General features: G+C 50.2%; 1 protein-coding gene across 1 annotated transcript in view; it reads left to right on the top strand.

Moving 5' to 3' along the window:
* The window catches only part of LOC144143110 (uncharacterized), a 49,711-nt gene that overhangs the window by 5,667 nt on the left and 18,305 nt on the right, over nucleotides 1-25,739 (top strand). Inside the window, exons 4-8 of the mRNA XM_077674916.1 lie at nucleotides 2,467-2,596; nucleotides 5,786-5,856; nucleotides 8,368-8,476; nucleotides 13,283-13,637; nucleotides 20,393-20,691. Coding sequence (XP_077531042.1) covers nucleotides 2,467-2,596; nucleotides 5,786-5,856; nucleotides 8,368-8,476; nucleotides 13,283-13,637; nucleotides 20,393-20,691 — 964 coding nt within the window. The remainder of the gene's footprint in view (nucleotides 1-2,466; nucleotides 2,597-5,785; nucleotides 5,857-8,367; nucleotides 8,477-13,282; nucleotides 13,638-20,392; nucleotides 20,692-25,739) is intronic.

Here is a 25,739-nt window from a genome sequence, read left to right as displayed (position 1 = left end):
GGCTAAGATGTAAGCGAAACGGCCCTTGAAGCCCAACAGGAAAGCTGACAGACACACGTCGTAGAAGTGGGTGCAGCGTTTCGCGACTCGCGAGCAGTGACGTAAGGTGAGATGTCCGCCAGAACGCGCCATATCGTGGATAAGTGCTTGAACTAAGCGTCCCTACCCTTCCCATTGAAAAGCGCGCGACGCGTCAGGCAGTATTAATACAGGCGGCGTTGGTCAAACCCTACAATCAACCAATCCTATTGGTCGAGTGTATGATGTAAGACTGTGCGCTTTTTATGCAAACACCCTCATTTTTATCGGGGCGGTTCACTGCACGGCGACTGTGCTCTCTGGTGCGTTACTGATACCGCATTCCATGGCTTTCCCTAGCGTTTAAGCATCGCCGTCGTTAGACGAAGGCGTGCACTCTCTGTTTAATTTTGCACGTCCACGCCCCTCTCCAAATCCAGACTGCTTCGACCATGTCGGAATGACGGAATCAGATACAAGTCTGCTTCATGACGCGAGGGACCCAAGTTTAATTCCGACCATGGGGAGCGTTCTATAATTTCTTCGCTCGACCAAGCGCCATCATCATCGTCAGAAAAAAGTTGACTTTTTGGGTGGACTGCCAACGACATCAGCGAAATCCTGGAAGCTTGGCTTTCAAATATTTCCCATATAATGATTCAATTTATTTTCTATTTCATTGCCTTCCTGTTTAGCTTTTGCCTCGGTTAGCTCGCTGAGTAGGGTCGCCTACTTTCTCAGCTCTTTGTGACTCTTTATTTCTCGTCGTCTATTTTGCACGAAAAGTGTTGCACAGTTAGGAAAAAAAAAAAAACCTCGACTCCGTGCCCTTCCCCCCTCATGCCCGGTGTCCTCGAGGTCTGTTCATAGGAATGCAGCTCGGGGTCCGTAAATCTGCCGTTGTGCATAGCAGCCATTAACCACAATGGCTGTCAATCAACAATGCCGGTGTAACAGGCATTAGTTGTCCGAAGGAATGCCGCCGGTGTCTCTTGTCGCCATACAACTGCGATGCGCGCCTACACTTTGTCATCCTTCCGTCGTCGGGCTTTGTAACGTTCTTGCACTTCCTTTGTGAGCCATCCTTCGTGTCCGCCGGCTGTGCACAGGGCTTTCACACTCCCACGGTATTTTTTTTAATCGCGTGTAACAGTTGTCAGAGGCGCCGGGGGATGAGGTGAAGTATCCTCTCGCACCACCCCGCTCGTCGCCATCCGGCTCCAAGCATTTGGGTCGCCTTGGCTTGTTCAGCGGACGCTGCACACGTGCGCGAGCCAGATATCGGAAGCCATTCCGTGGGCTTATGGGGCTTTGAACACAACATCGGGTTTCTCAGCTGCAAGCAGACTTCCTACCGACAATTGCGCAAGCAGTATTTTCCACACACAAAAAAAAAACAGTAGAGAATGCTCTGTGAGTGCCGCGCAGGGAAGGAAACTTCCGAGCCACAAACACCGGGCATGGGCGACCCATCCCTCCGTCCTAACACCACGGCGTGTTAGGACGGAGGGATGGGTTCAATATTGAAAGCAAAAAACGTTTTCATCCTCATCAAAGCATACGCAACGCTAGCCTCTGAAACCGCCACCCTGCCGAAACAAACGATAAGTAGCTCCTGTCCGAGAGAACCCAAGCACCGATTTCAGACGAACAGGGTAAAGGGGTTGGAGAGAAAGAGAATGGCTAGTGGCAGGCGGGCAGCAGAGCACGAAGCTAGTGTACAGCGGTACTGGTTTGCGTGCAAACGGAGCAAATAAACTTAGCGTATTTCTTTTTAACCCATTGAATTTAGGTCTAGTGCCAAACTTTCCTTTTCATTTTAAAATTCGCGTAAGTTGGATTTGGCCCACTACGAAAAAAACGCCTCAAATAGCTATCAAGCCCAGGATTTATAGGGAGGCGCTTTAGAATGTGCACGAGGAGAGGAGAGGTGTGGCGCGAAGACAGGGGGAGGGGGGGGGGGGGGGGCTATGGCGCAAAAAATTGCGGGAAGGCTCCGCAACTTTTCCCACTTGACTTTTCAAACTTCGACTCGTCCACATGTCGGCCACCATACTGCGCTCTGCGTAGCCTGTGATGTTTAGTGTTCTTTCGGCTCTGAAAACGTGGTTACAACCAGAGGCTTTCTCGTAAGGGAAAACGTGGCGCCGAGACCATCTAAATCTCACTGTGTTGTGCCCGAGAGAGAGAGAGAACAAAACATTATTTAAAACCGGGATAGCGAGGGGGGGCGGCCGTGGACCAGAGGTCCGCCGTGCCCGAACCACGCGAAACCAGCGACATAACAGAGGGACGCAGACGCAACTCGTACCAACGGCAAATTAGAGCCTCAAATTATTCGATTACGATATTTATAACCGGGCTGTGGTTACTAATGATGATGGTGAAAGCTCAAGCCGAACACGAACTAAAAACACATCGAAACGCGCTGCTTACCCTGTGCTGCAGGCCGACATCGGGTGAGGTTGCGCAGTTGCCTGGCAAGCCCGAGGAAGCGAAGCCGCAAGACAGTGCTGGCCCTGGCGTCGCCAGTCTCCCCGTCCAGCCAGCTCCGACAGCGACAGCAGACCCCGGCCCGGTAAAGCGCCATCCCATTGTTTTAGCCTGTCCAGATAACGCAAGTGCAGTCGACAGGCCGTACCTATTGTCCCAAAACTCGTTTAGTATTGCTAAATGTTTAGACGTCTCATCGAATACAAAAAGGGTACGTGGCCGTCGTCACCTACGCAGGTGACAATACCAATTGTAGCAAAATGGGTTTCAGTGCAAAAAAAAAAAAAAAAACGACGCCCCACTTTCGCGTGAACTCCAAACAAAACCATTCATTAACGCCCTCATTTTATACATCTGTCCCACTTATTAGTTCTACAACCGGCCTTCTTGAAAGACTCCCTGTACCGCGTATTACCTGGCGTGGGAATGTTGTACCATTCAAAGTCCCTTACTTCCCCGTCCCCGGAAGTTCAACATTTGATCTCACACGCCGGAGCTGCCGTGACGGCTCGCGGCTTTCTTGACTGAGAAAAGGCCACGGGCGTTTGTGTTGTTCATTCATTTTAACCACGATGGTCTTTTTTGGGCTTCTTAAACGCAGAAAGTTTGGTCTGTATGTTTGTATGTCTGTGTGCGAATCGATTCAGCCACCCGGCCAAAGTAAGGCAGGACCTGCGCAAGAGTCTTAATTCCCGCAACGAAATATAAACATTTAACTCCGATGTCAATGTTCACACTTGTCAAAACTGTTTAACAAAAACAAGACATTACGCGAATTCAAGGGAGGAAATCAATACGTGGCAAATTTTCAGTGTTCTTTAATTTTAAAAAAATCATGGATGCTTGGCTGTCGCGATAGCAAGTGAAATACTATATCAGCTACAGAAAACTGTCGCCTGCGGTTGCCATCGCTATGATAGGTCCTGGCGGCATTTAAGAAATAAAACTCAAACGCAACGGAAGATTCCACTCGATAAGCCCACATTCCGCTTGGCACGCTAGTGCAGCAGGGCAACGTGGTTATATAAGCGTTGTAGTAGGGTGACTCGATTCACGCTGGCATCGAGGCGCCCGACTTGGAACGGTTGAACGCGGCAAATTTAAATTGGCTTGAGCCTACCTCTGGCGTGGTATGTTGGGTGCACCGAGACGGGAGGGGAACATGAGAAGTGAGCGGGAAAGAGAAGGGTAGCATTTACTTGGCAGCGGCGCCAGTCCACTATCGTCGTTTGTCGACATTTGCAACGAGGGGAGCAGATACGCGGGGAATTTTTTTTACTAGGCTCTAATAAACGTTTTACGCACTCGCTCACCATACAAAATTGGCTACAATACACGATGGGAAGGTGGTTGGAACGCAAAGCCTTAAACGGCACCCACAATTGCCCACGCGACGTCACTTGAATTCACACAGGTGGCTCTACAAAGAGTGAAACTGTTAACTGGAATTCGCCGGGGCGACATCCCGAACGCAGCAGCACCGTAGGCCACGGCCGGGCTAGAGCGACGGACGCCGCCGCTCTAGCCCGGCCATGAGTCGGGAGAAAGATAGCGGATGGCTGCATTCTGGTGGATGTCAAACTTTCCTTCACAAAACGAAGAGGAAAGTCTTTCGAAGGGTGAGACAGCGTAACCGAGGAATCCTGATGTGGTAGGTTGGGGCTACATCATCGTGCGACACAAGCGCTGACATAGAAACAATTCGGAATGTGAGCTTAGGGATTCCCATTTATACCGATTTAAGCTAGTTAGTTTGGTAAGTTTGATAACTGCGAGAATACTGAGACAACCTTTATAATCGCTATTTATGACAACCAGTTGCTACGTTCACTTTTTGTAATACGTGTTAAAACACAACCGAATAGGTATTCACCAATTGAGGAAACGATGTCCCATTCGGGGCAAGCAGTGCGCAAAACGTATAGTTTCTTTAGCGGCCAGATGTCTGTATGTTTTTTAACAGTTTGTTTTCCCGCCCGGCAAACCAATCCTTCACGTACGCTTGCCGCACGACCACTTGATTCTGTTGGGTATGGGTTACCCTGAAGGTGCTGTCGTTCGAACAAGTTAATTAAACCGTGCGAAGCCAGCGTGCAATGGACGCGAAGCTGCGCTAAAACAGGCCCAAAACAACCATCGCTAAAACTGACGAAAAGGCGTACCGCCGACGCCGCCGCCGGCGAGCAGGTACTTTCGCGGGGGGAACGCTGGGTAAATTCACCGCGCCATCTACCCCCCCCCCCCCCCCCGCCGCCTCCTCCGCCACGTTGGGAGTTTGCTGTCCCTCACGCCACGAAAGAACCGTTGGCTGGTAAAGCTAGAAAGCTTTGCTTTAAAACGCAAGGGGTTTCGTGCGAGATTTCAACACGCATCCTGAGAGCTGGACCAAGTGCGTTACCACTGCGTTAACAGGGACTCCCTGCCAGACGTGGAAAGAGAATTACCCCAGTGCGTGGCGCGTGACAGGTGCATATGACGGCACGTGAGCAGAAGATGTGCACGTGGAGGAGAGCTCCGTCTTCCGCCAGGTGACAGCACTGTATGGGAGGGGCCGCAAAATCCTCCTGGATTTTCAGTCCCGTATCGTCCTCGGATTACCGCAAACGCGATCGAGCCCTCGATTTTCCCATGTGTTCTTACACGGCTTCCATTCGGAATGTAGTCACCGGGCTGCCTGCACACTACCGAAGACTCGTAAATCGAAGAGGCCCCAATGTGCACCCGCTCAGTTAATTCCCAACCTTACCACGGGATTCCAATCTCCAGAACAGACTGTTCTTTCTTGGTCTTCAATGGCGTGCCTAAGACTCAAAGGCAATGAGGAAGGGTATTTTTTGGCGCCATCTTGGGATTTCGGTTCACCGGCAAAGTCTACAGTGGAGAATCGCTCACTCAGTGTACTTCTCTTAACGCCACAAAAAGGGAAAGGAACCTCGAATGATTTACTGCTAATCAAGCAAGGCATCGTTTGCAACGAAATAAATGCTTTTAGAGCTACGAAAGGCGTGAACTTGCTGTTAAAACGAAGCATCCACAGCTGCGAAGCCTTTCCATAACGGATCACATGGCGTGACGTCACAGCTTCCACAATTGCGCTCGGTGGCTCGAGGTCAATGCCACGTGATCAATGACCTTACGACACATAGTGTAGTATACAGCTTCCGCTCTGACAGACGCCATAACGGCCATGACACGTGTCCACGGCTAAACAAATAACGCAATAGAACTTCATGACATTTGAGGCTTAGCTTAAGGAGGCTATACCTTTTCCCAGGCACACGCGTATGCCAAGGAGGCCGACAACCTCGCCGATGTGCCCGCCTGTGAGGAGAAAGACTACATCACGTAAGCTGTGCATCTTACCTCACCTGTGCATATGCACTTTTCTCTGTGTGAAAGGCATTAGTAGCGAACCAAGACACCCGAACACACTCTCTTTATAGACAACCCACCAATCATTGTAATGTGGCGTAGCAAAATTATTGCCATTAATGCGGCATTCAGATAAACGACCTTTGCCATCATAAATTCGTTCGGAGCTGGTCACATTGTAGCTGCAGCTCTGCAAGTGCTGCTACTAAACATTTATGCGCAAGTGTACAAGTCCCGGAAAGCTGTAGCAAACATAAATCCTAAAAAAGAGTGCCACACAATACAGCCTTGCAAATAAATGCTCGCAAAACGACGGGCAGCGCCTGGTCGGCACTTTCCAGGCAAGCAGGTCTTTAAGGCGTGAGCCTAAAATATCTATTTCGTGCAACGCGTGAGGAGGAGATCATCGTTTTGCGGTACATCGAATCTTTGTAAAAATATTTCCCCGCATTTCCCCGAGGGGAAGAATGTGAAAGTGCGAATGCATGAGTTGAATTTGCGCGGTTCGGTAATGTTCGCGAAAGAGAGATCACACACACACACACACAACTACAAAGAAAGAAAGATGCATTTATTCACAGACACCTATTTGTGTTGTCGTTGTACTTGATTGCTAGAGCGGATCTCAGCTTTGAAATTTCGTGTCAGTACTCCTTTAAGCGGGTGCATTAGCCCTTCTCACGCCCGATTCCTGGCCAATCCCCCACGTGGGTATGTGCCATGCACAGACACCTATTTGTTTTGTCGTTGTACTTGATTGCTAGAGCGGATCTCAGCTTTCAAATTTCGTGTCAGTACTCGTTTAAGCGGGTGCATCATCCCTTCTCACGCACCGATTCCTGGCCAATCCCCCACGTGGGTATGTGCCATGTCAGAGGCCAGGCAGCGCGCGCCCATCTCCCCCCGTTGCCAAGGAAGACGAGGAGATTCCTGGCCAATCCCCCACGTGGGTATGTGCCATGTCAGAGGCCAGGCAGCGCGCGCCCATCTCCCCCCGTTGCCAAGGAAGACGAGGAGATTCCTGGCCAATCCCCCACGTGGGTATGTGCCATGTCAGAGGCCAGGCAGCGCGCGCCCATCTCCCCCCGTTGCCAAGGAAGACGAGGAGATTCCTGGCCAATCCCCCACGTGGGTATGTGCCATGTCAGAGGCCAGGCAGCGCGCGCCCATCTCCCCCCGTTGCCAAGGAAGACGAGGAGATTCCTGGCCAATCCCCCACGTGGGTATGTGCCATGTCAGCGGCCAGGCAGCGCGCGCCCATCTCCCCCCGTTGCCAAGGAAGACGTTGAGATTCCTGGCCAATCCCCCACGTGGGTATGTGCCATGTCAGAGGCCAGGCAGCGCGCGCCCATCTGCCCCCGTTGCCAAGGAAGACGAGGAGCGTGCGCACTCGCAGCTGTTGCTATGTGGACGGACGGCGGTCACCGGAATTCAGGGTCGCTTATAAAGTGCACTTAAAAGTTGTAGTTGCTTCATCCTGGCATCACGCGGTAGGGAAGGAAACAACAGCGATAAAGGGTAGGCCACTGCCAGAAGTGCACTGCCGCCTTCAGAGGTATACCGACAGGGGCAAATTCAATGCGCATGGCATTGGCGCGCATTTGGTGCGGCCATCGCAGTGTTCTCTCCAGAGGGTTGGTCAAATGGGGACGGGAGCGCCCTCAAAATCCAGTTGAACGCTCAAGCGCCGTTAAACGGTGGTGCAACTAGTCCTCAGCCTTTGCATTGTTGAAAAAGCATCCGTAATATTTTTGTTTCCCGGGGTAAATGTGAAACAGGAATTTATCCTCAAATTCTGTTGCCAATGCAAACTTCCAGCTTTACCGGAAGGTTTGTGTGTTATCCTTTAGCCACTCAGGATAGGTTGGGTCCAAACTCTCATGCGGACATGAATTTCATCATCATCATCATCATCATCACAATCATCATCGTCATCATCATCATCATAATCACCATCGTCATCATCATCATCACACCCACCCCACCATCATCATCATCAGGAGCAGCAGCAGCCCACTGCAGGGCAAAGGCCTCTCCCATAGATCTCCAATTATTCCTGTGGTGTGCTAACTGCCACGATTTTATTCCCGCACACTTCTCGATCCCATCTGCCAATCTAAATTTCTGCCGCCCCTGCCACGCTTGCCTTCTCTGGGGATCCACTCTCTTACCCTTAATGACAGACGTCATATTGACACGTCAAATTCAGGCTAAGTTTTTTTGGGACCCCGAAATATTTTGCAGAGAACGGCCTGTAAAAACTAATTTTACGAGACAGCGCCGGAGTGCAAAACCGCCACCATAGAACCAGGGGTAAGATGACAGTCTGTGGAACGTACGAAAATCCTTTCAACTGCATGTTGAAATCGCCCCCTTGTTAGCTCACCTTCATTCATCTAATAGACAGTCCCATACTAGTTCCCTTCTATACATGAATGATTAGAATGAATGGTCGCATGAATAACTTTGCTATTTCGACCGCAGGACCATCCTGCCGATGATCGGGGCCGTGGTCATGGTCATTGCACTCTTGGTGGCCGTCGTCGTGGGCTTGCTTGTCATTAAGCGCCCAGATCGTGCCGACCCTGCCATGGTGAGAAAGCAGCGCCTTCAGAACGGCGCACCCAAGTACACTTTTTTGCATAAAGAGTTTCTATGGAAACGCTGTAAGCTGACGGAATACTCAAGGAACAAACATCGTGGCGTTATATAGGTTGGGAGTAAAGTATGTTGGGTTACACCATCATTATCTTGTCGGCTGAGTTATCATTGCATCGAGACCGTCGTCATACTTATGTTTGCTATTTACATCAGCTACTGGACAAAGCCTCTTCATAAGAACTTCAACCACCCCCAACATGCGTTACACGAATCAATTTCTTGCTCTTGGACATGCTCTTGTTATCGTCTTCTCGCCCCGCAGATTACTGCCGCCGTCCTGCTAGAGACAAACATTTTGACTCGGCCACTGTTCCGGTCTGTTTCTGATTACTGGGGCGGAAATGTCACCTGGCGGCTAAGCCAACTTTATTGCGATTGCTCACCAGAAACTGTGCTCTTGCAGACGCTAACCAATTCTAATCTCTATGAATTCATGGGCAAATAAGGTAAGGAAGGTGGTTACATAAACGGTCGTCAACTAGCCTCAACAACTCTGTCATTGTTCCGACTTTCTTTTTGAGTCATGACTCGTTAGTTTACACTGAAGATGCAAACATTACGGGTTTTCCTTTTGCTGTCAAAACGTGGGCTACAACTCAACAAAAAAGGGAAAGTCGCGTTTACACAGCGGAGCTGTTGTCGGTTGGGTCCTTTCATGCGTCTGCTGAAGGTCCTGCGTCACGCAGAGTTAGGAGTAGGTTCCCAGACCCACCGATAGAGGGCACCGTGGTCTGAAAGAAGCAGGTTTCCCTCTCTTCCGCCACGGAAGACAGCTTCCCAGCGCAGGCGTTTAGCGTCCCATTCTTTTGCGCGGACCGTAAAAACATCGGGGCGACGGCGCTTCCGTTCTTGAGCTCGCACCCGTTGACGTTCGAGTAGACACAAGACAAGCACAGCCACAATGTTGCCGCATGTTTCGCAATTGGTGTGAGTGGGTTAATTTCTTGTCCGCTGGGATCAAGATCATTATCTGAATCCGAAGCTATAGAAATTACCATTCACGGCAAAAAAGTGTTCCTGAGCCATTCTGGCCATTCCACTCCGTAAAGGTGGAAAAGTTTAGCTGTCAATTTCTTCTCTTGGCAACACTGGAAACGGCCACGCACATGGCCGAAACGCCAGGGACATGGCGCTGCTTGTGCCGCTGCACCCGCACGCCGAAGAAAAAAAAAAAAAAACACCGGCGTGCGTCGTCTGCTCCGTCTCAACCCCATTCCAAAGGTGGTGTCAACAGAGATGTTTTTAATCGCACTCACAATGGACTCGAGGCGTCACTTTGCGTTCGCTGGAGTAGAGTTTGGAACGTACAACAGACATCATGTGCTTAGCACGAACAAGCACCGCCATCCCGCGGAGCCCGACGTAACCAATGACAGCGCACTCACATGGTTGCCTGCATGCCTGCCTCGCCAGGGAATATAAGCCTATGTGATGGCGCACTAACATGGTTGCGTGCATGCGTTCCTCGCCAGTGAATACAAGCCTACACGCACCCTCCCCCTTACGACGATACACGAGACCCGCAATTCAATTTGGAGAACAGCAACGTGCCAAGACGACGAGATCCCTCGCCCTGAGAAGTACGAGGACACTGCAGACACGCCAGCGCTTGGAAAACGAACAAGGAGCACGCAGAGCGAAAATAGAGCGCTGCCCCGAAGAGCCGAATAAAACTACAGAAATGCTGGCGCTGGAAGCGGGGGCATAGAGGGGACATTGCAAACGTTGATTGTGATGAGTACTGTAGTTGGTGGTCCCAGTTATGTTTTAGCGGCGTGCGACTTTACGGGTAAGCGCGTGCTAGTAGCCCATACGCGGGGACGTCAGTTTTCAAACTCCTCACGCTGTGGCCGGCCTCGCACTTCAATGACACGTGGGTCCTCAGCAGTTTGTACGCACACGTGAAAAATTCACGCTCACGTGAAAAACCCCAGCCATATAGAGCTTCGTGTATATTGTGGAATCATGTGTCTGTGAATTTTATTCAGCATCGCTAGTCCCCGTTTATAGAATATATCGACTTTTCTTACAGTTCTTAAGCGTCTCGAGTAGTTCCCAGTTTCTCCTTTCTGACTTCTGGCACTCAAGCGTCGTGAAGGCTCCACCCAGACATGGTGCAAAATATTTCGAGAACCGTGTCCTCTTTTCTCCGTCCATGTGTCAATGCAACTGCGATCACGACCGTGACAAACATTTTGTGATAGTGTTATGTCACTTTCAGGTTTTAAAAAAAAAGCATTCTAGCTCTACCAGCCAACGGTACTTTTGTGGCTTGCGGAACAACAAACTCTTAAAGCGTCGGAAGCGGCGGCTGTGGTAGGGGTGTAGAGGCGGAGGGTTTCACTCATGGAGCACACTAGAGATGGCGCCCCGAATTTCCCAGCGTTTGCCGCGCGAGAGTGCCTGCTCGTCCGCGGCGGCGTCCGCGGTACGACTTTGTCGTCTGCTTCAGCGGCGGTTTCTCTGGCCCTGTTTCAGTGCAGCTTCGCGTCCATTACTCGGTGCCTCCGCTCGGCTTAACTTGTTCGACAGCACCTCCAGGGTAACGCGCAACCGACTGAATTTGGTGGTCGTACGGCAAACGTACGTTAAGGATTGGTTTCTAGGGCGGGAATACAAAATGTACAAATCTCATACAGACATCTGGCCGCTAGAGAAACGCTATCTTTTGCGCACTGCTTACCAAGAATGGGACTCCGTTTTCTAAATTGGGGATTACCAATTCCGTTGTGTTTTAAGAGGTATTACAAAAGGCCAAATAAACAGCAGGCTCTGATAAATAAGAATTATAAAAGTTCTCTTAGCTTTCCCGCTATTCTCAAATTTACTAAGCAACTGCGGTTGTGTCGCGGTTGTGTCGCGCGGTCGTGCAGCCCCAAACTAGCATATCAGGATGGCTAGGTTCCGCTGTCCCACCCTTTGAAAGACGCTCCTCTCCATTTTCTCACCCGACTCACGGCTCGGCTACGGCGGCGGCATCCGCCGCTCTAGCCAGGCCGTGGCCGAAGCTGGTGCTGCGTTCGGGACGCCGTCCCCGCGAATTCCGTGTAACGGCTGGCAGAATCTCTGATTTCACTCTTTGTAAAGCCACGTGTGTGAATTCAAGTGATGTCACGTGGGCAATTGTTTGCTTTCCAACACTTTCACAGCGTCGATTGGACCCCATTTCTTTCTTCCGACAATCCATGCTCGTCCACACCGTATTCATTCTCATATTTGAAGGTTTAGTTTGTGAGGCTGTTTCTTTTACTTGTGTGGTAACAGAACGGCCTATCCGATGACCCTGGCAGGGTAAATCAATCTTTGAATGATCGATGAAACGTTGAAGCTCCTAAAGGACCGTGAAACGGAGATGCTTTGACAAGACCGGCAGAAATTGGGGTCCATCGGAACGAAAATTACATATATATAAGTCATGTAGTGGCACTCATAAATTCGGCAAGGTTAATCCGGGTTCCCACAAGAGAGACTATCAATGATGGGACACAAGGAGCGGTCACGGCGTTGATCATCAGCTGTGTTTAGCAAACATCGGTGTTATTGGAGCCGACGTCGGTTTAATCAGCTGGGTAACGGGGATGGCAGCCACCATCTCCCTGCAATCGTCCAGATTCGTAGGCAACTCTGAACGTGTATCCCTGTAGGTTGAGAGCCCAGCGTCCAAAACGTTGCTGGGGTCATTGAAGGACGTAAGCAACACAATTTATTTACAATCGGGACCTTCGGGTTATAAAAATTAAAACCTCTTACACCAATGGGAAAACATGCGGAAACAGTGACGCTGTGGTGCTCTTGTGTCGGGCCGAACGTCTACGTTTACTCGCCCGAAAATGGCAGCGCCATCACCGTGCAAATTGAGCGGTTGGCGCGAAGGAATCGGCAGGTAAACGACAGCGGCGGGAGGCCCCCTCCTCCTTCTTACCCTAGCGGAAGGGAGAGGAACTTTCCCCGTGTGAGATCACCGCGCCCTCCATCGGTGGGTCTGGGAAAACGCTTCTGTGATGCCGCTCCCATTCCTGCGTGACGCAAGACTTACAGCATACTTATGAAAAGCCTCGACCCACAACTCCGCTGTTCAGGAGTCTATCATGGGGTACGTGGAACAGCGCTCTGAATCCCTCTTCGTGATCTTCTATGGCTTAGTGCGGAGCTGCTGCCTCGCTAACTCGCTAACTGCCACGCGCTTCACACTTGAAGGACCCCTAGCGGCGAGTGTGCCTAATGGTACTACATTCACGACGCACTACACAAGCCACTGCCGCTGTATGGTGCAATCAGTGTTGGAAACGTTTAAATCATTGATGAGATTCCGTCGGGCGGGCAGCACACTAAAAGTGAGGCACACTCTGGGAAATTCTCCCTGCCTATAACTGACAACGTTATGCCCCCGCAAAAAACGAGACAAAACACCCTGTGAAGGGTGTATTGTATTTTTATAGCCCTCCTCCTTACCCGCACTACACGACGTACGTCGGGTTAGAAAGATTGTTGTAATCGACAGATGCAATATCTATTCCGGGTTAGAAAGAGCGTTACAAGCGACAAAACGCCCTCTAACGAGTTGCTTTCTTGTAGTGTTGCTAGGTTAAAGGGCGTTAATGGAAACGTAAAAGACCCCTTAATGGTGTAGACCAATGCATAGTGTATGTTCCCGCATGTATACCTGACTGTCGCGCATGTCGAGAACAAAGCCTTGCGTAAAGCAGCAGCAAATGCTTCCTGGTGGTCCCTGTTTCAGGTGTCCACCACATCGGGCAAGTTCGTCGGCAAGAAGGTCACGGTGGATGGCCTGGATGTGCACTGCTGGCTGGGCATACCCTACGCCGAAAGCACGGCGGGCACGAACCGCTTCCGCAAGCCCCGACCGCGTACCGTCAAGCGGCGCACCGTCGCCCATGATCCCCGAGCTCCGTGCCCTCAGTGGGTGAACGGCACAGTGGTGGGCAACGAAGACTGCCTCCACATGAACGTGTGGGCACCGGTAGAGAAGTCGGCATCCGGGCTTAAGAGAACCCTAGTGTTGGCGTCCGCCTCCTACTGGTTCCAGAGGGGCTCCAACAACGACCCCGACTGGGCCGAGCTGGCAGCGAAAGGTAACGCCACCCAAAGCTAAAGGTTCCGCAGTCGAAACTGATGGCATGAAAACTTTCTGTAGTTTTGTCGTGTTTTCGCTTGTCGTACTGTCGTCTAGTCATAATCTTGTCGCGTCGGGATACTGATGTTTTGTCGCGTGTCGTATTCCTCTCCTCATTTCGATGTTCCGTCGTGCCGAATTCCTGTCTTGCCGTGATCCCAATGTCCCATTAGAAGATGCACATGATTTGAATGTTATCGCCCATTTCGAAGAGTAGCGTAAATGGCAGTTCTGTTGCGACTACAGAAATCTTTGCCGTTGAGAAAATTGGCTGTCATTACGACAGAAATTTGTGTGGTATCAAGAGATGGCTTTCTTGTTACAAAATGACTTCTGTTGTCGCAACAAAGTTTTTTGTCGCACGACAGGAATTCTTGTTGCGTTTTTTGCGGTATTCCGGTTATGATTTCTGACTGGCTCTTGATCGAGACCTCACAACAAATTCTGGCCTAGCTCGTTCATGTTGGCGCAACTCGTTGGAAATGGAACGACGAATTTTTCACATTGGTGCCGATACTGGAAAGATCTGAAAACAGTGATCTATCAAATTGACAAGACGTTGTTGGAAGTGACGTCACAAACAGAAATAACAGTGATAAGCTGGAATCTTTCTTGTACAGCTGACGTAAAAGATGCAGTTACGGCATGGATACGAAATTCGCCAGAGGAAGGAAGCTTTCCATGGCTGAATAGGGTTGCAGAGCTCTAGCAGCACGTACAGATGTGTGTTCAGAGGGGCATAGGAGCAGCGGATATGGAAAACTACCGGCGTGAAGGGACGTTCCCTTTTCGAAAATTTTATTAATTTACGCTCACTCAACATTACTTGGTTCCCATTTATATTTTTGCATGAACTTTCAGATTCTATTTTTGCATGAAACGACCACACTCACATATACTTGCCACCAGTACCACCCGCAAGCCAGTCAACCGCACCACACCTTTCGGCATACCACAATCGCATGGCAATCAAGAAACAAAGTTGATGAATAGGTTGATAAAACGGGTGAACATAACAGTATATAGGCAGCATAGATGAGATTTAGTGTAGATATTAAACAAAGCGTATAAAATAAACACGTGGTGGTCTTTATACCAACGATTAAAACCGCAGCCAGAAAGTCATACATTAATGTAAAATTGTAACACGCGCGGGAAAACGAGTTTGGTGAACAGAGTAGACGGTGCGTTGCCATAAGTTTCTACGCTGTATCTGTTCTCCGGTGCCTAGTGTTTTGTTCACCTCGTGTTATGCGCTTATTTTGTTTTTAAAGGGATACTTTTTACCTCTACCCCCCAAGGGTTCTGTCGCGACCGTTTGTGTCAAGAGAAAACTCCCGCAAACAAATAAAAGAATTTACTGGCACCGCAAGGAATGGAACCTGGAACGAATAGAGAAATGGAGCGAGAACCCGTTGTCTTACCGATTAAGCAGCGAGCCCAATCGGAAGCAAGGGAGACGGACGGTGCACTCAGCAAGCACATCTGCGGGTTTTCCCCCTGCGTTCTCACTGAATGCCAAGTCATAGCGTCACGCAGCCTCTCGCGACGCTGTGCGCTCCGCCCACGGCACGTGTAGCGGCCGTGTGGGTGCCTTGCGCATGCGGTAGGAGTTATAAGCTGACACCAACGCATGTCACCGAACTTTTCCGTCTCTGCTGTTGATTTTGTCGCCTTCGTTGGCAACGGCAGAGACGGAGCAGTGCGATCGTAGGACAGCGGGTTTTAGCTTCGTTTATTTTACAAAAAAAGAGTTCCCTCTCAAGTGCTCCACCAGTACAACTCAGCCAACCACCGTTCCTAACTCATGAATTGATTTAGCCTTAGCAAAGAATATCTCTTAGGAAAAAATATATCAAATATAAAGGGTAGTGTTAAGTACATTTCAGTTGCCTCTGGTTTCGCTCTTTGTAGAGCCACGTGTGTAAATTGAAGTGACATCGCTTAGGTAATTGTTGTGGGTGTCGTTTAAAGCTTCGCTTTCCAACTACCTTCACAGGGTGGCTTAGCGCGTATATTTTTTCTTTGATATGTGATTTTGGTTACGCCGAAAGTGATGGTGCATTGGCTTGCGGGTTATACTTGGCGTAAGTATGGGTTTGTGCTCGTCCTGTGGCCCTCTGGTTTCGTTCTTGTTTTTCGCGTAGTGTTGTTCCTTCATTGCTCTCACTATTTGCTTGCTTCCCAACGAAGTTATTTCGAGATGTGCGAGATCTGTTTGATTTTCAATATGAGTTCATTCTTGCACACTGCTCGTATATTCACAATAATTTCTTTGGACTGGGATTCCTCTTAACCTATAGCATATTTGAGCAGAGATGCGCCATTGCACTTCGTTTGAAATACCAGGCCATTGCGCTGTGGTATTTCTTGTTTAGAAAGTACGAGATAGAGACAGGAAACAGTCTTTAGTGGTACTCGTGAGGTAAGCCCGGCAAATGCGCCTAGCTTGCTACAGCAGGCACTATCCGTCATACATAAATTGTTCGCGGGCACCTTAAAAAAGTTTTAAAGACACGCTCTGCTACATCAGGCCGGCGTGCAAGCCTATGGAAGTCGCCTGGTAAAGGAACCCGGAGGAAACCGGTGATAATGAACCTCTTTATACTCTTACGAGAAACGTGCTCTGCAGATCTGGGCAAAACCTTTCTCCTAACACCGAGGCGCAGAAACACGACCTTCCGGCGGTGATACTGACTTGCGTGGCAAGTCGCTGTTTTAATAACTATATGAAGAAGAAATTAACATTCGGGGGTTAAAAGGGGTTTTACGGCGAAGCTGTTAGACTCTCGTTGGTCGGAAAAGTTCGTGTCGTAAACCAAAAACCCAGGGAGGACCCAGCAGCTCTTGCCCAAGACGCCGACCGCATGTGTGGATGCTTAGTATTGGCCGCCAGAAGGCCGAGTGCAAGCGACAATCCCCCCGACACAAGGAGGAACGTTTCATACCCTCGCCCATCAGCACGCGTAGTTGTTTGCAACAGCTGCGCTAAACATCCACTTTCACACGGAGAGATGGCGACCATTTTCTTTGATTGGTTAGATTTCTGAATAATTGAACGTAGCGCGAACGGACGTAACTTGTCTGGAGAAGGAAGACCCCGGTGGCCCCAGGCGCATTCGGAGAAGCATGGAGGAAATGACGTAGTTTTTTTACGCTCATCGGAGGCCACTGGAAATCATACCCTAGCAACCGCAGCAAATACCGGCCCTTCAAGGTCCTACGGCACTGCGCGCCACAGCCGGTAGCCAATCATCGGCAGGCGGAGACGAAACAAACTTCCAAAACAGCGCAAATGACGAGGACCAAGTAAGAAGGCCCAGACAAGCGCTGTGCCTTCTGTCTTGTCTGCACAGCGCTTGTCTGTGCCTTCTTTCTTAGTCCTCCTCATTTGCGCTGTTTTGGAACTTCAGAATGAACCAACTGGCCCCACTCGAGACGAAACAAGCGACAGGGTAGCGAACGAAGGCGTAGGAGATGGAGTGTGCACAAAAAATAAAAAAAGGGGCAAGCTCCTAAAATGGCGGAGTGAATTCTCGAATTTCAAGGCCTTTCCAAAGCGTTTTTTTTCCTCCCTAGTAGCTTTCCGATCCGGGCGGCCACGGCTACCAAATCACCATCCCAACCTCTCCAAGCCACGACAGACAATGCTATGGCGACTGCAGACAAACACTCTCATGTGTCCATTCAGACTCCACACGTTTTATCCAACGAAGTTCACCAACCCTCAGTGCAAGTTCTGCGGCGGCGACGGAATCGTGGAGCACGCGGTCTGCCCTTGCAGCCGCACCGCGGGCCTCCCGCCCGCCCCTTTTCCGGTTCCTGTGATCGGCATTCATCCTGCCTTGCTTTTAGAACACGCACTGCAACAAACCACCACAAACAGCAGCATCCACTTTCCATCCCGTCGTACTCCTAGGCCTTGGCGGCCTAATCTGGACTGCCCCTCCCTCGAGGACCAGCTCCTACTGATCGGCAGGGCAGAGGCCGCGTCCATGACGCTCGGATTCCCCTTAGCCGAAGTCCGGACCTTCTATCCCCATTCCTTTCCTATTCTACAGGCCAATAAATTGCTTTCCACCACCACCTTTATAGTAAAACCGATCCGGCATTCAAGGAGGTCGCCCTTTTAAATGCAGAGCATTTCTTTAACTCACGATGTCACCCGGCGTTGTCGGCGTTGGCATGCCTCGGCGTCCGCAACAGCCGTTCCAGGTGCGCCCTCTCCCCCACTCCTCCTCGACTGCTCTCCGCTGCTCCTCGCGTGTTCTCTTGTGCTCGTCGGCGGTCGCAGTTGATAAGCGATGGAAGCAAGACCTCGACGCAATCCAACATCAGCGCTGAAGCACCAGTTCAAGACGTCGTACCATCGTCTTCGTCGACGGCGGCAGAAGACAAGGCGGCGAGGCGGCGGGCTGCCGACGCCGAGCGCAAACGTCGCAAGCGCGCTGCCGACGCCGAACTTCGTGCACGCGAAACCGCGGCCAGGCGTCAACCTCGACAAGCGGATCCCGAGCAGCGTGCACGAGAAGCAGCGGCCAGGCGTCAGCGTCGAGAAGCGGACCCTTCGAGTCGAGAGCAAGACACAGCTTCGAAACGTCAGCGTCGGGCCACGGACCCGGCCCGTGAGGCCGGGTCCGTGTTACGGCCGGGTTACGGCAACGAGAGGCGGCGGCGAGCAAGCGTCGTCGTCTGGAGGCCGCCGCCGTCCCGGAACCCGCCGTCGTGGAAGCCGTCGGGCAACGTCAACGGGACTTTGGGGGTGCCGACGCGCGCTTCAACCCCACTATGCTCTGCATTTACACGTGTCCCTCGCTCGGGGGCATGCGACGGAGGATTTTTTTCTTGTATTTTGCACGGACGTGCCGCACCCTCTGCCTCCGCTCGCTCCTCTATCGTCTGTTTTGTCTCCGCCTGCCGATCACGCTCTTACAAGGTCGGCCGAGCAGCGATATACGGTCTAGGCGGGACGGCCTTCGGCGCTGTTGCTAGGACGCGTTTGCCAGTGACCTCCAGAGAGCGTTGAAAAACCACGTGATTTCTTCCATGCTTCCCCCTACGCATCTGTTACCGTAGGGGCCTCTCTTAAAGTAGCACTGACACAAAAATTTTGTGTTCCATTTTTATTGCTTTTATCGATGTTAATAGTCTGGTGAACCCAACACAGCACTTTATATACTTCAACGCGCGACGATTAACTACATTGAACGGCCTGAAAATCGTTTGCTTCAATTTCCCGCGCTCTCAGCCCGAAAGGCGCATATGGCTGAATCCCGGCATGGCCTCACCGCTTTGTGCGGACGTCAAAACACTGCGGAGTCCTGTGGGAGCGTTGTTTCGACCGCAACGCCGCCGAACTGAACGGCTGAGCTGTTGAAGGTGGTAGCTTACCATTGCGGTGGAAATTCGGTTACCTCTTTCACTAAATGTCCTGATGGCGACTTCTGTTGCTAGTCAGGGCTGCAATATCGCTTCCTTTCCTGTGTGTGGAACTTCATTTTTCCCGACAGTGCCTTTCCGGGCAGTGGTTATGCCTGTAGCTGTGGCTACGAGCACACGTCGGTCAGTGCGTCGGCGCCCAGTCGCCGCCTGCGGGGCCGTTCCAGGCCACGCATGTGAATTGACGTCACGAGTTTTGGGCGCTCGCTGTCCGCGTCACTTCTTTTGGCTACCGCGGTATGATGTCACGCTGATGTCCATTTGCTGAGCGCCGCTCCGCGTGCTGTTTCATCGGCGCGATAAATGAGATTCAATTAAAGTATGTTCTTCGTGTTGCAGGCCGCTCATATTTCCGCTTGCGTATTCTGTTGAGTAAAGGAAGATAACTGTGCAATAATGTTAACGCCGAAAATTGCTGTCAGTACCCCTTTACGTTTTCTTTCCTGCATGGCGCTGTCCGAAGCGATTGCCAGCGAGCAGTAGAGAGGCGAAAAATTCAATTGCATTGAATTGATGTTGAGAGGAGTCGTAGGGGGGAAGAGCTTAATGGGTTGGAGATAGAGGAGGAGGAATTACGGGGCGGGGACGGCAGAAGATCTCCTGACGACGTTTGCCCAAAGAAGACAGATACGCTGCAAATTGCTTTACGATTCCCTCATTCGCACATTCCCACGAACGATCACTTTGCTTAGATATTTTTTCTCAACGCATCACTTATAATATAAATTCAACGCGTTTTGCTTCACGCCAGAATCTGCCATTTCCACGTATTCACACTAACTACGGCAAACATACGATTCAATTCCCCGCCGTTTCACTTTGGAATTCACTAACCCCTGATATTAAATCTTCTAATTCCCTTCTGGTTTTTAAATCTAAACTAAAAACTTTCTTGTTGGGCCCTCCTGTTTGATTGAATTGTAACTGTAGTATGATGTATTTTTGTTGTGGCATTCATATCTCCATTTTCGAATAGATTGGAGTTGTTGTTTTTTAGTGTTCCGGATTCTTAGTGTTATATTTTTCTCTTTGGTTTTTGCATTGATCGTTCTCAGTTTTATACTGAGTCTTTATTTTCTGACATTGTATTCTAGTGTTACTTCATGTTATTCATTCTTTTTTTTTTTTTAATTTTACAATCATCATGGGAGGCCCCGCCTGCGGTTGATACCTTGGGACCTCCTAGCGCCTCTGTACCCATTCACATTTCATGTTCACGCTTGGTCAATGAAATGAAATTTAATTCAATTCAAAAATCAATTCAACTCAAAACAGCCGGTGTGGTCGTGATGTCCCCCAACGTGCGACTGGGCGTCCTGGGTTTCCTGCATCCGAGGGAGGTCAAGTCGGACAAGGACTTTGAGATGGACGTCGCCAAGGAAGACGCGAAGGCGGCCGTGAAGTGGGCGGTCGACAATGCGGCCGCCTTCAGTGCCCGTCCGGACGGGGTCGTCGTCGTGGGCCACGGATCGGGGGCCTACATGCTGGCCCACGCGGTTGAGAGCCTCAGCATCAGCTGCAGCCGGGCCATCTTGGAGGGCCCCTTGCCTGAATCCGGGTTGCCTCTGAACACGGTGAGCTCAGGCTTTCGGAAAATCCTACACCCAACGCCCCCCCCTCCACTACCCCCACCCGCCCACCTTTTCGGGGCATGCACTTTCAACCGTTACAGCCTTGATTTTTTTATTTAAAGCAAAACAGTGTTTTCTGTGTGTTTTTTTTTTGTAATTGTAGGGTGAAATAGGCCCACAAACAAGAAAAATAGAGCTGGAAGTAGAGTACTAACAGATTTATTAATGCGACAAGTAATTAGGACATCTGGCAATCAAAATTATGTTCAGCAGAGACATTACTTATGGAAATTTTCCCAAACGCTATGATTACATGAACATAAAAACAAAAAAACTAGATTCGTACTGCACATATTTATAGGTTTACAAGCTTGGGAATATAGCTAAAACCGCAATTTTTTTCAACGTCAATTTCCCAATTTCGACTTCCCCGTAGCATTTTAATCTTTGTAACGCGCAGCTCAACAAAAATAAACAGTAGTGATTCCTATCGCAATGGGCATTATTGAAGGACGATTCCCCCCCCCCCCCCCCCCAAAAACTAGCAGTTTTGGCTTTGTTCTGTATGAGCTAGAGAAATGTTTGTCATGGCGGCGTCAATTGACACCACCAAGGCCGAAATGGTTAAAGAAGTGAAGTTACTTTGGCGAATTTCCTGTGTTTCGTATTTTCCGGCAGTATTCCCTATCTACCCGCCCATTCGAAATCTGTGTTGCACTGCCTGCCTCAATGCAGGACTCTGCAGAAATGTTGAACCTAAACAGGACGTGAGTGGTAATGCTCTTGCTTTACCTTGATTGACTGTAGGGTTTCACGCGCAGACGCAACGCAGGCAATGAGGCGCGCCGTAGTTGAGCGCTACGGATTAATTTTGTCCACCTGGGGATCTTTATCGTGCGCCGAAATCTCGTACACACGGGCGTTTGCGATTTTTGCCTCCGTCAGAAAAGCGGCCGCCGCGGCCGGGAATCGAACCCGCGACCTTCTTGCTGCACCTCCCCACTTCTTTCTGTTCGGCCATGCATTTATTTGCTCTCACATTGTCTGTTTTCCAGAATGTTGTGAGGGGTACATCGATCATGTTAATTTGCCGAATCGATGGCTGCACTTACAATACAACAGCGGAGGTGTGTAAGCTTTAGGTTCCGCCGTGGAGCGATACCGGAAACCTATCATCATCTACGAAGTGGAGAGCGTGAAAATTTCATGGCCTCATGTTCGTGACCGAAAGTGGTTTGTTGGAGGCACGAAACAGTAGAAGCAAAATTCCTAGTGCTTCATAAACTTGCTTATTCAGCTTTGCACTAAGTCTTGTGAAGGGAACATTAAAAGCTCGGCTTTGCTTGCGCCAGTCGCGCACCATTGAGCCAAGAACGTTGTGCTCATGATGCTGCTGGGTTTCTCATACTATAGAGAAGTAAAATTACCTTGAGCTTGATGGGCTCTTCATAGTGGTACCTCTACGGAGCCGTAACTACACTGTTCCGATTGCAGTAGGAGAAATATGCGGAACAGGTGGCTAAGGTAAGATTATTGAGAGTTGGCTCCACCAACATTTGCTCAGGTGGTAGGGTATTGGGAATACTATGCGTCCTAGTCATTGCTGCTGGCCTCATTGTAGCTAAGTTTCGTTTTGAGCCCGATTGTAACGGGCACGGAACCTGGAATGCTATTTTGGGTGCGCGTTAGAATCGAACAAATACGGTATACCGCTTTTGATGAAAAATGCGTAATGAGGATCATATAGCAAAGTTAAATGTGCTTTCATTTCTGGGAGCGTCTACGCAGCAACTCATCTAGACTGTCACGGAATTTCGCAGATACACGAGAGTACAGTTTGACGGATTGATCTGTAGAGTCCTGACTGAAAATACGGACTTTAGACACCACGTCACTCCACCAAGGCACTAGCGCCGTAATGTACATTAATGGCGCTATGATTCGATGATATCAAAATGTGTAGTGTATTTATACCTTCCCTAAAGGGGCACTGACCCAAAAGTTTTGCGTCATGTTTTTTATTTTTGTTGCGGTAAGTAGCTGAGGACCTATTAATCGGTTCGTAATGAACGAGGGTTTTAATGCAACCAGTCGCAGTTTCGGGTTCAGCGGGTGCCACGAAAGGCTGGATTTGGTGTAAACAAATCTGCCCACGTGACTGTCCAATGGATATCACAGAGAAAAGCTACTGCAGATTCCCCTTCGGTGACAGTTTCTGCTAATGCCCCCTACGTACTGATCTCGTAAGCCACTTAATTAAAGCGACCGCGGACCTGATGCAGGCGCCGCGAGTGCAAATTGCTGCCGCGTCTAGAGGACGACGCGCGACTCTTGAGACAGTGGGTGGGAAGACGTGCGCTGAGAGCATCTGGCCGGCTGCCTACAGATGTGTTGGGCTTGACACTTGGCGGATATTCGAGTGCCGGCTCTCGTTAAGTGGTGCAGCGGACAATTTTTAAGTGAAGAGCTTTTAAGGGGCTCCGCTTGTCGTCGTAGCGCGCTGTAACGGTCGATCTCAAACGACGGCAGGAATAAGGCGGTCCCGTGATATCACGGACCCAAGTAGAGCGCGTTATTCAGTCGTAGGGCATCCCGCAGAGGCTTCGGGAACCAATCGTTCGGAAACCAATAAGTAGTCATAACCGTTCGAAACTCGTGAAACGTTGGCGCTTGCATACATCTCCCCGTTGTTAAGCACACACACTGAAAACTGCAGGTACATTGTATGCAAAATATCTGTAATTAACCGGGAGCACCCGCATTCACTTAGTTCGGAATGCTCGTTTGGTTGGGTTTTGCGATAGTGAGCGAAAAAAAATTCCCCCGCATTTCCCCGAGGGGGAGGATGTGAAAGTGCGAATGCACGGTTGTCGGCCTGCTTGCGGCGCTTGCGCTCGGCCCCCGCAGCCCACCGCCTTGCCGCCTTCTCTTCCATCTCTTCCATCGGGTTTGTAGTATCACGTGTACACCACGCAGTTATCAAGCCGCTATAACGCCGCTGAGTCGCCAACGCACGCCGCTGACGACGTAGTTTGAATGCGTTAAAGTTATAAGGCGCGTTACTAACACTGATATCAGCGTGAACCACGCCAGCACTACGTGACTTTGCTGGCACTGCCTACGAATGGTTTCCACTCCTCTGGCGAAACACGCTGAATCTTGTCTTGGCTTGTTCAGTTCCCGAACGCGATTATTTGTCTGTGTGAGCAAAGGATGTTACACTGTTCTCTGAAACCTCTGTAACCACTTTATCTGGCCTGTATGTATATCTTTAAATAAAGTTACTGTTACAAAAAAAAAAACAATCGCGTCCGTGGCTTAGTCGGTAGAGCGGCGCGCTGCGGCCGGAAAGTCCTCGGATCGAAACCTGGCGCCGGATGCTGTTTTTTGTTTTATATATAGTGTAGTGGCCTGGCTGGCGCGCCGAGAGAGGGTTTTGCTAGCTGGAGAGTAGTAAAGGGGCTTTAGGAGAGTAGGCGAGGGGGAAGAGGAGGCGCTATGCGAGCACCCTCACGCGTCGGAAATCCGGCGCCGTTGCTAGGCACGCTAGCTAGCTCCGTTGCTAGGCTGCGGACGGAGGACGGCGGTGGAAGCAGGAGTAGGCCCGACTAAGAAGTGCTTCGCACTTAAAAAAGTGGCAGTGGAACGCTGGCCCGTGTGGGAGGAAAAGCAAGCACGAAAAGAACAGAGCTCGCGCTGGCGCTGTTTCAGGTAGGGGGCGCGCGGGCACTATGGAGGCTAAGGTCCCTGAAAGAACTAAGGTAGCGCCAACTGCTCCCTCCTTCTCCGCTGCCCTCCTCTTTTTTCTCTCCCCTCACCCGCGGCGCCGCCGTCCCTTTAACTCCGCGGCGGGGCCGCCATATTTGTTGGCCACTTGAGAGCAGACGCCCTCGCTACGCTTCAGGGCGCTCGCTGCAGTTTGCTCTTGTTTTCGCGCCGAAATCGCTCTTTGGTAGCATTTATAGGATTTCTAGAGCCCCGTTTTACCAACAGGCACTGAGTGATAGTGTTTTGTTTTATATTTTTGTCTACAAGGGGATATTTGCGGGGCGGATGCCGCTGGCGCACACGCACAGCGCGGTTTTTGTTTACGTGTGCGGCATTCTGTAACACCTCAGGATAGCTCGTGAATGCGAAAGGATCGAGCGTGGACATTTCAAACTGCTCTGTTACGGTAGTTCCGTTCTTGCATTCGCGTGACTGTGGTCGTGCAATCACTGCACAGAGCTCTTGCGCACGGTTCGCGGCAGTATACAGTGCGCTTCATTCGCAAATGCCGTAGTTCGAGCGCTGCGCTGGCGTCCTTGCACTCGCCTTTCTTGCGATAATTGTGTATCCTCAGCGGCGTTCACTCTGCGCCCGCTTTTACTAACGACCTACAGCCTACCTTAATTACGCGCAGTTTAGAGTGCTTTGCCGTTTTTGTAGAAATGTTTCCTTCACCTTCATGTCGTTATAGGCTGCTGTGAGTAGACTAAAAACATACACATGCTGTTGTGCGTGTGTGCACGTACAGCGACGTGAAAAGCCCCTGCTTCCCCGACTTCGCAGCCGGATACACTAAACTAAACTCGCGGCCGTACGTTCATGTGCGAACCTAGTGAAAAACGCAGACTTGTAATTCTGGGAATACGCGCCAGAGAAGACTGCGATCAATCGATCGGGTAAACTGAAATTACAGTCCCTCTAGGTACAAATTATGTAACTAGTTACTGCAGTTAATTAATCATGCAATACGTTTTTTCACCGGGCGCGGTCGTTTACAGCCGTTATTAATGGAGGCGCCTGGACAGAATTGTTTTGTGCTGGGATATATTCTGGCAGATTTGTACATTGCAGTAACACAGGGATACACCCGAAAGAAATTCGTAAGAGTACCAATGTCACGATGATTATCAAGAGAAAACAATAAATCACAAAAATGAATTGGTGCCAGCGAATAGATATTTTATTGGAACAAACGTCCGTAATGACGTCGTGCAGGTGGCTTGTGCTGCTGACGTGGCTTCACGTGAGAAAAAAATGTTGGGAGTGGCATTTGGGTTTAGTTT

The sequence above is a fragment of the Haemaphysalis longicornis genome, unplaced genomic scaffold, assembly GCF_048455015.1.
Source record: "Haemaphysalis longicornis isolate Haplotype H1 unplaced genomic scaffold, Haemaphysalis longicornis Haplotype H1 scaffold_6, whole genome shotgun sequence".
Lineage (NCBI taxonomy): Eukaryota > Metazoa > Arthropoda > Arachnida > Ixodida > Ixodidae > Haemaphysalis > Haemaphysalis longicornis.
Note: the sequence above shows the minus strand (reverse complement) of the source record. Positions and strands in the feature narration are given on the sequence as shown.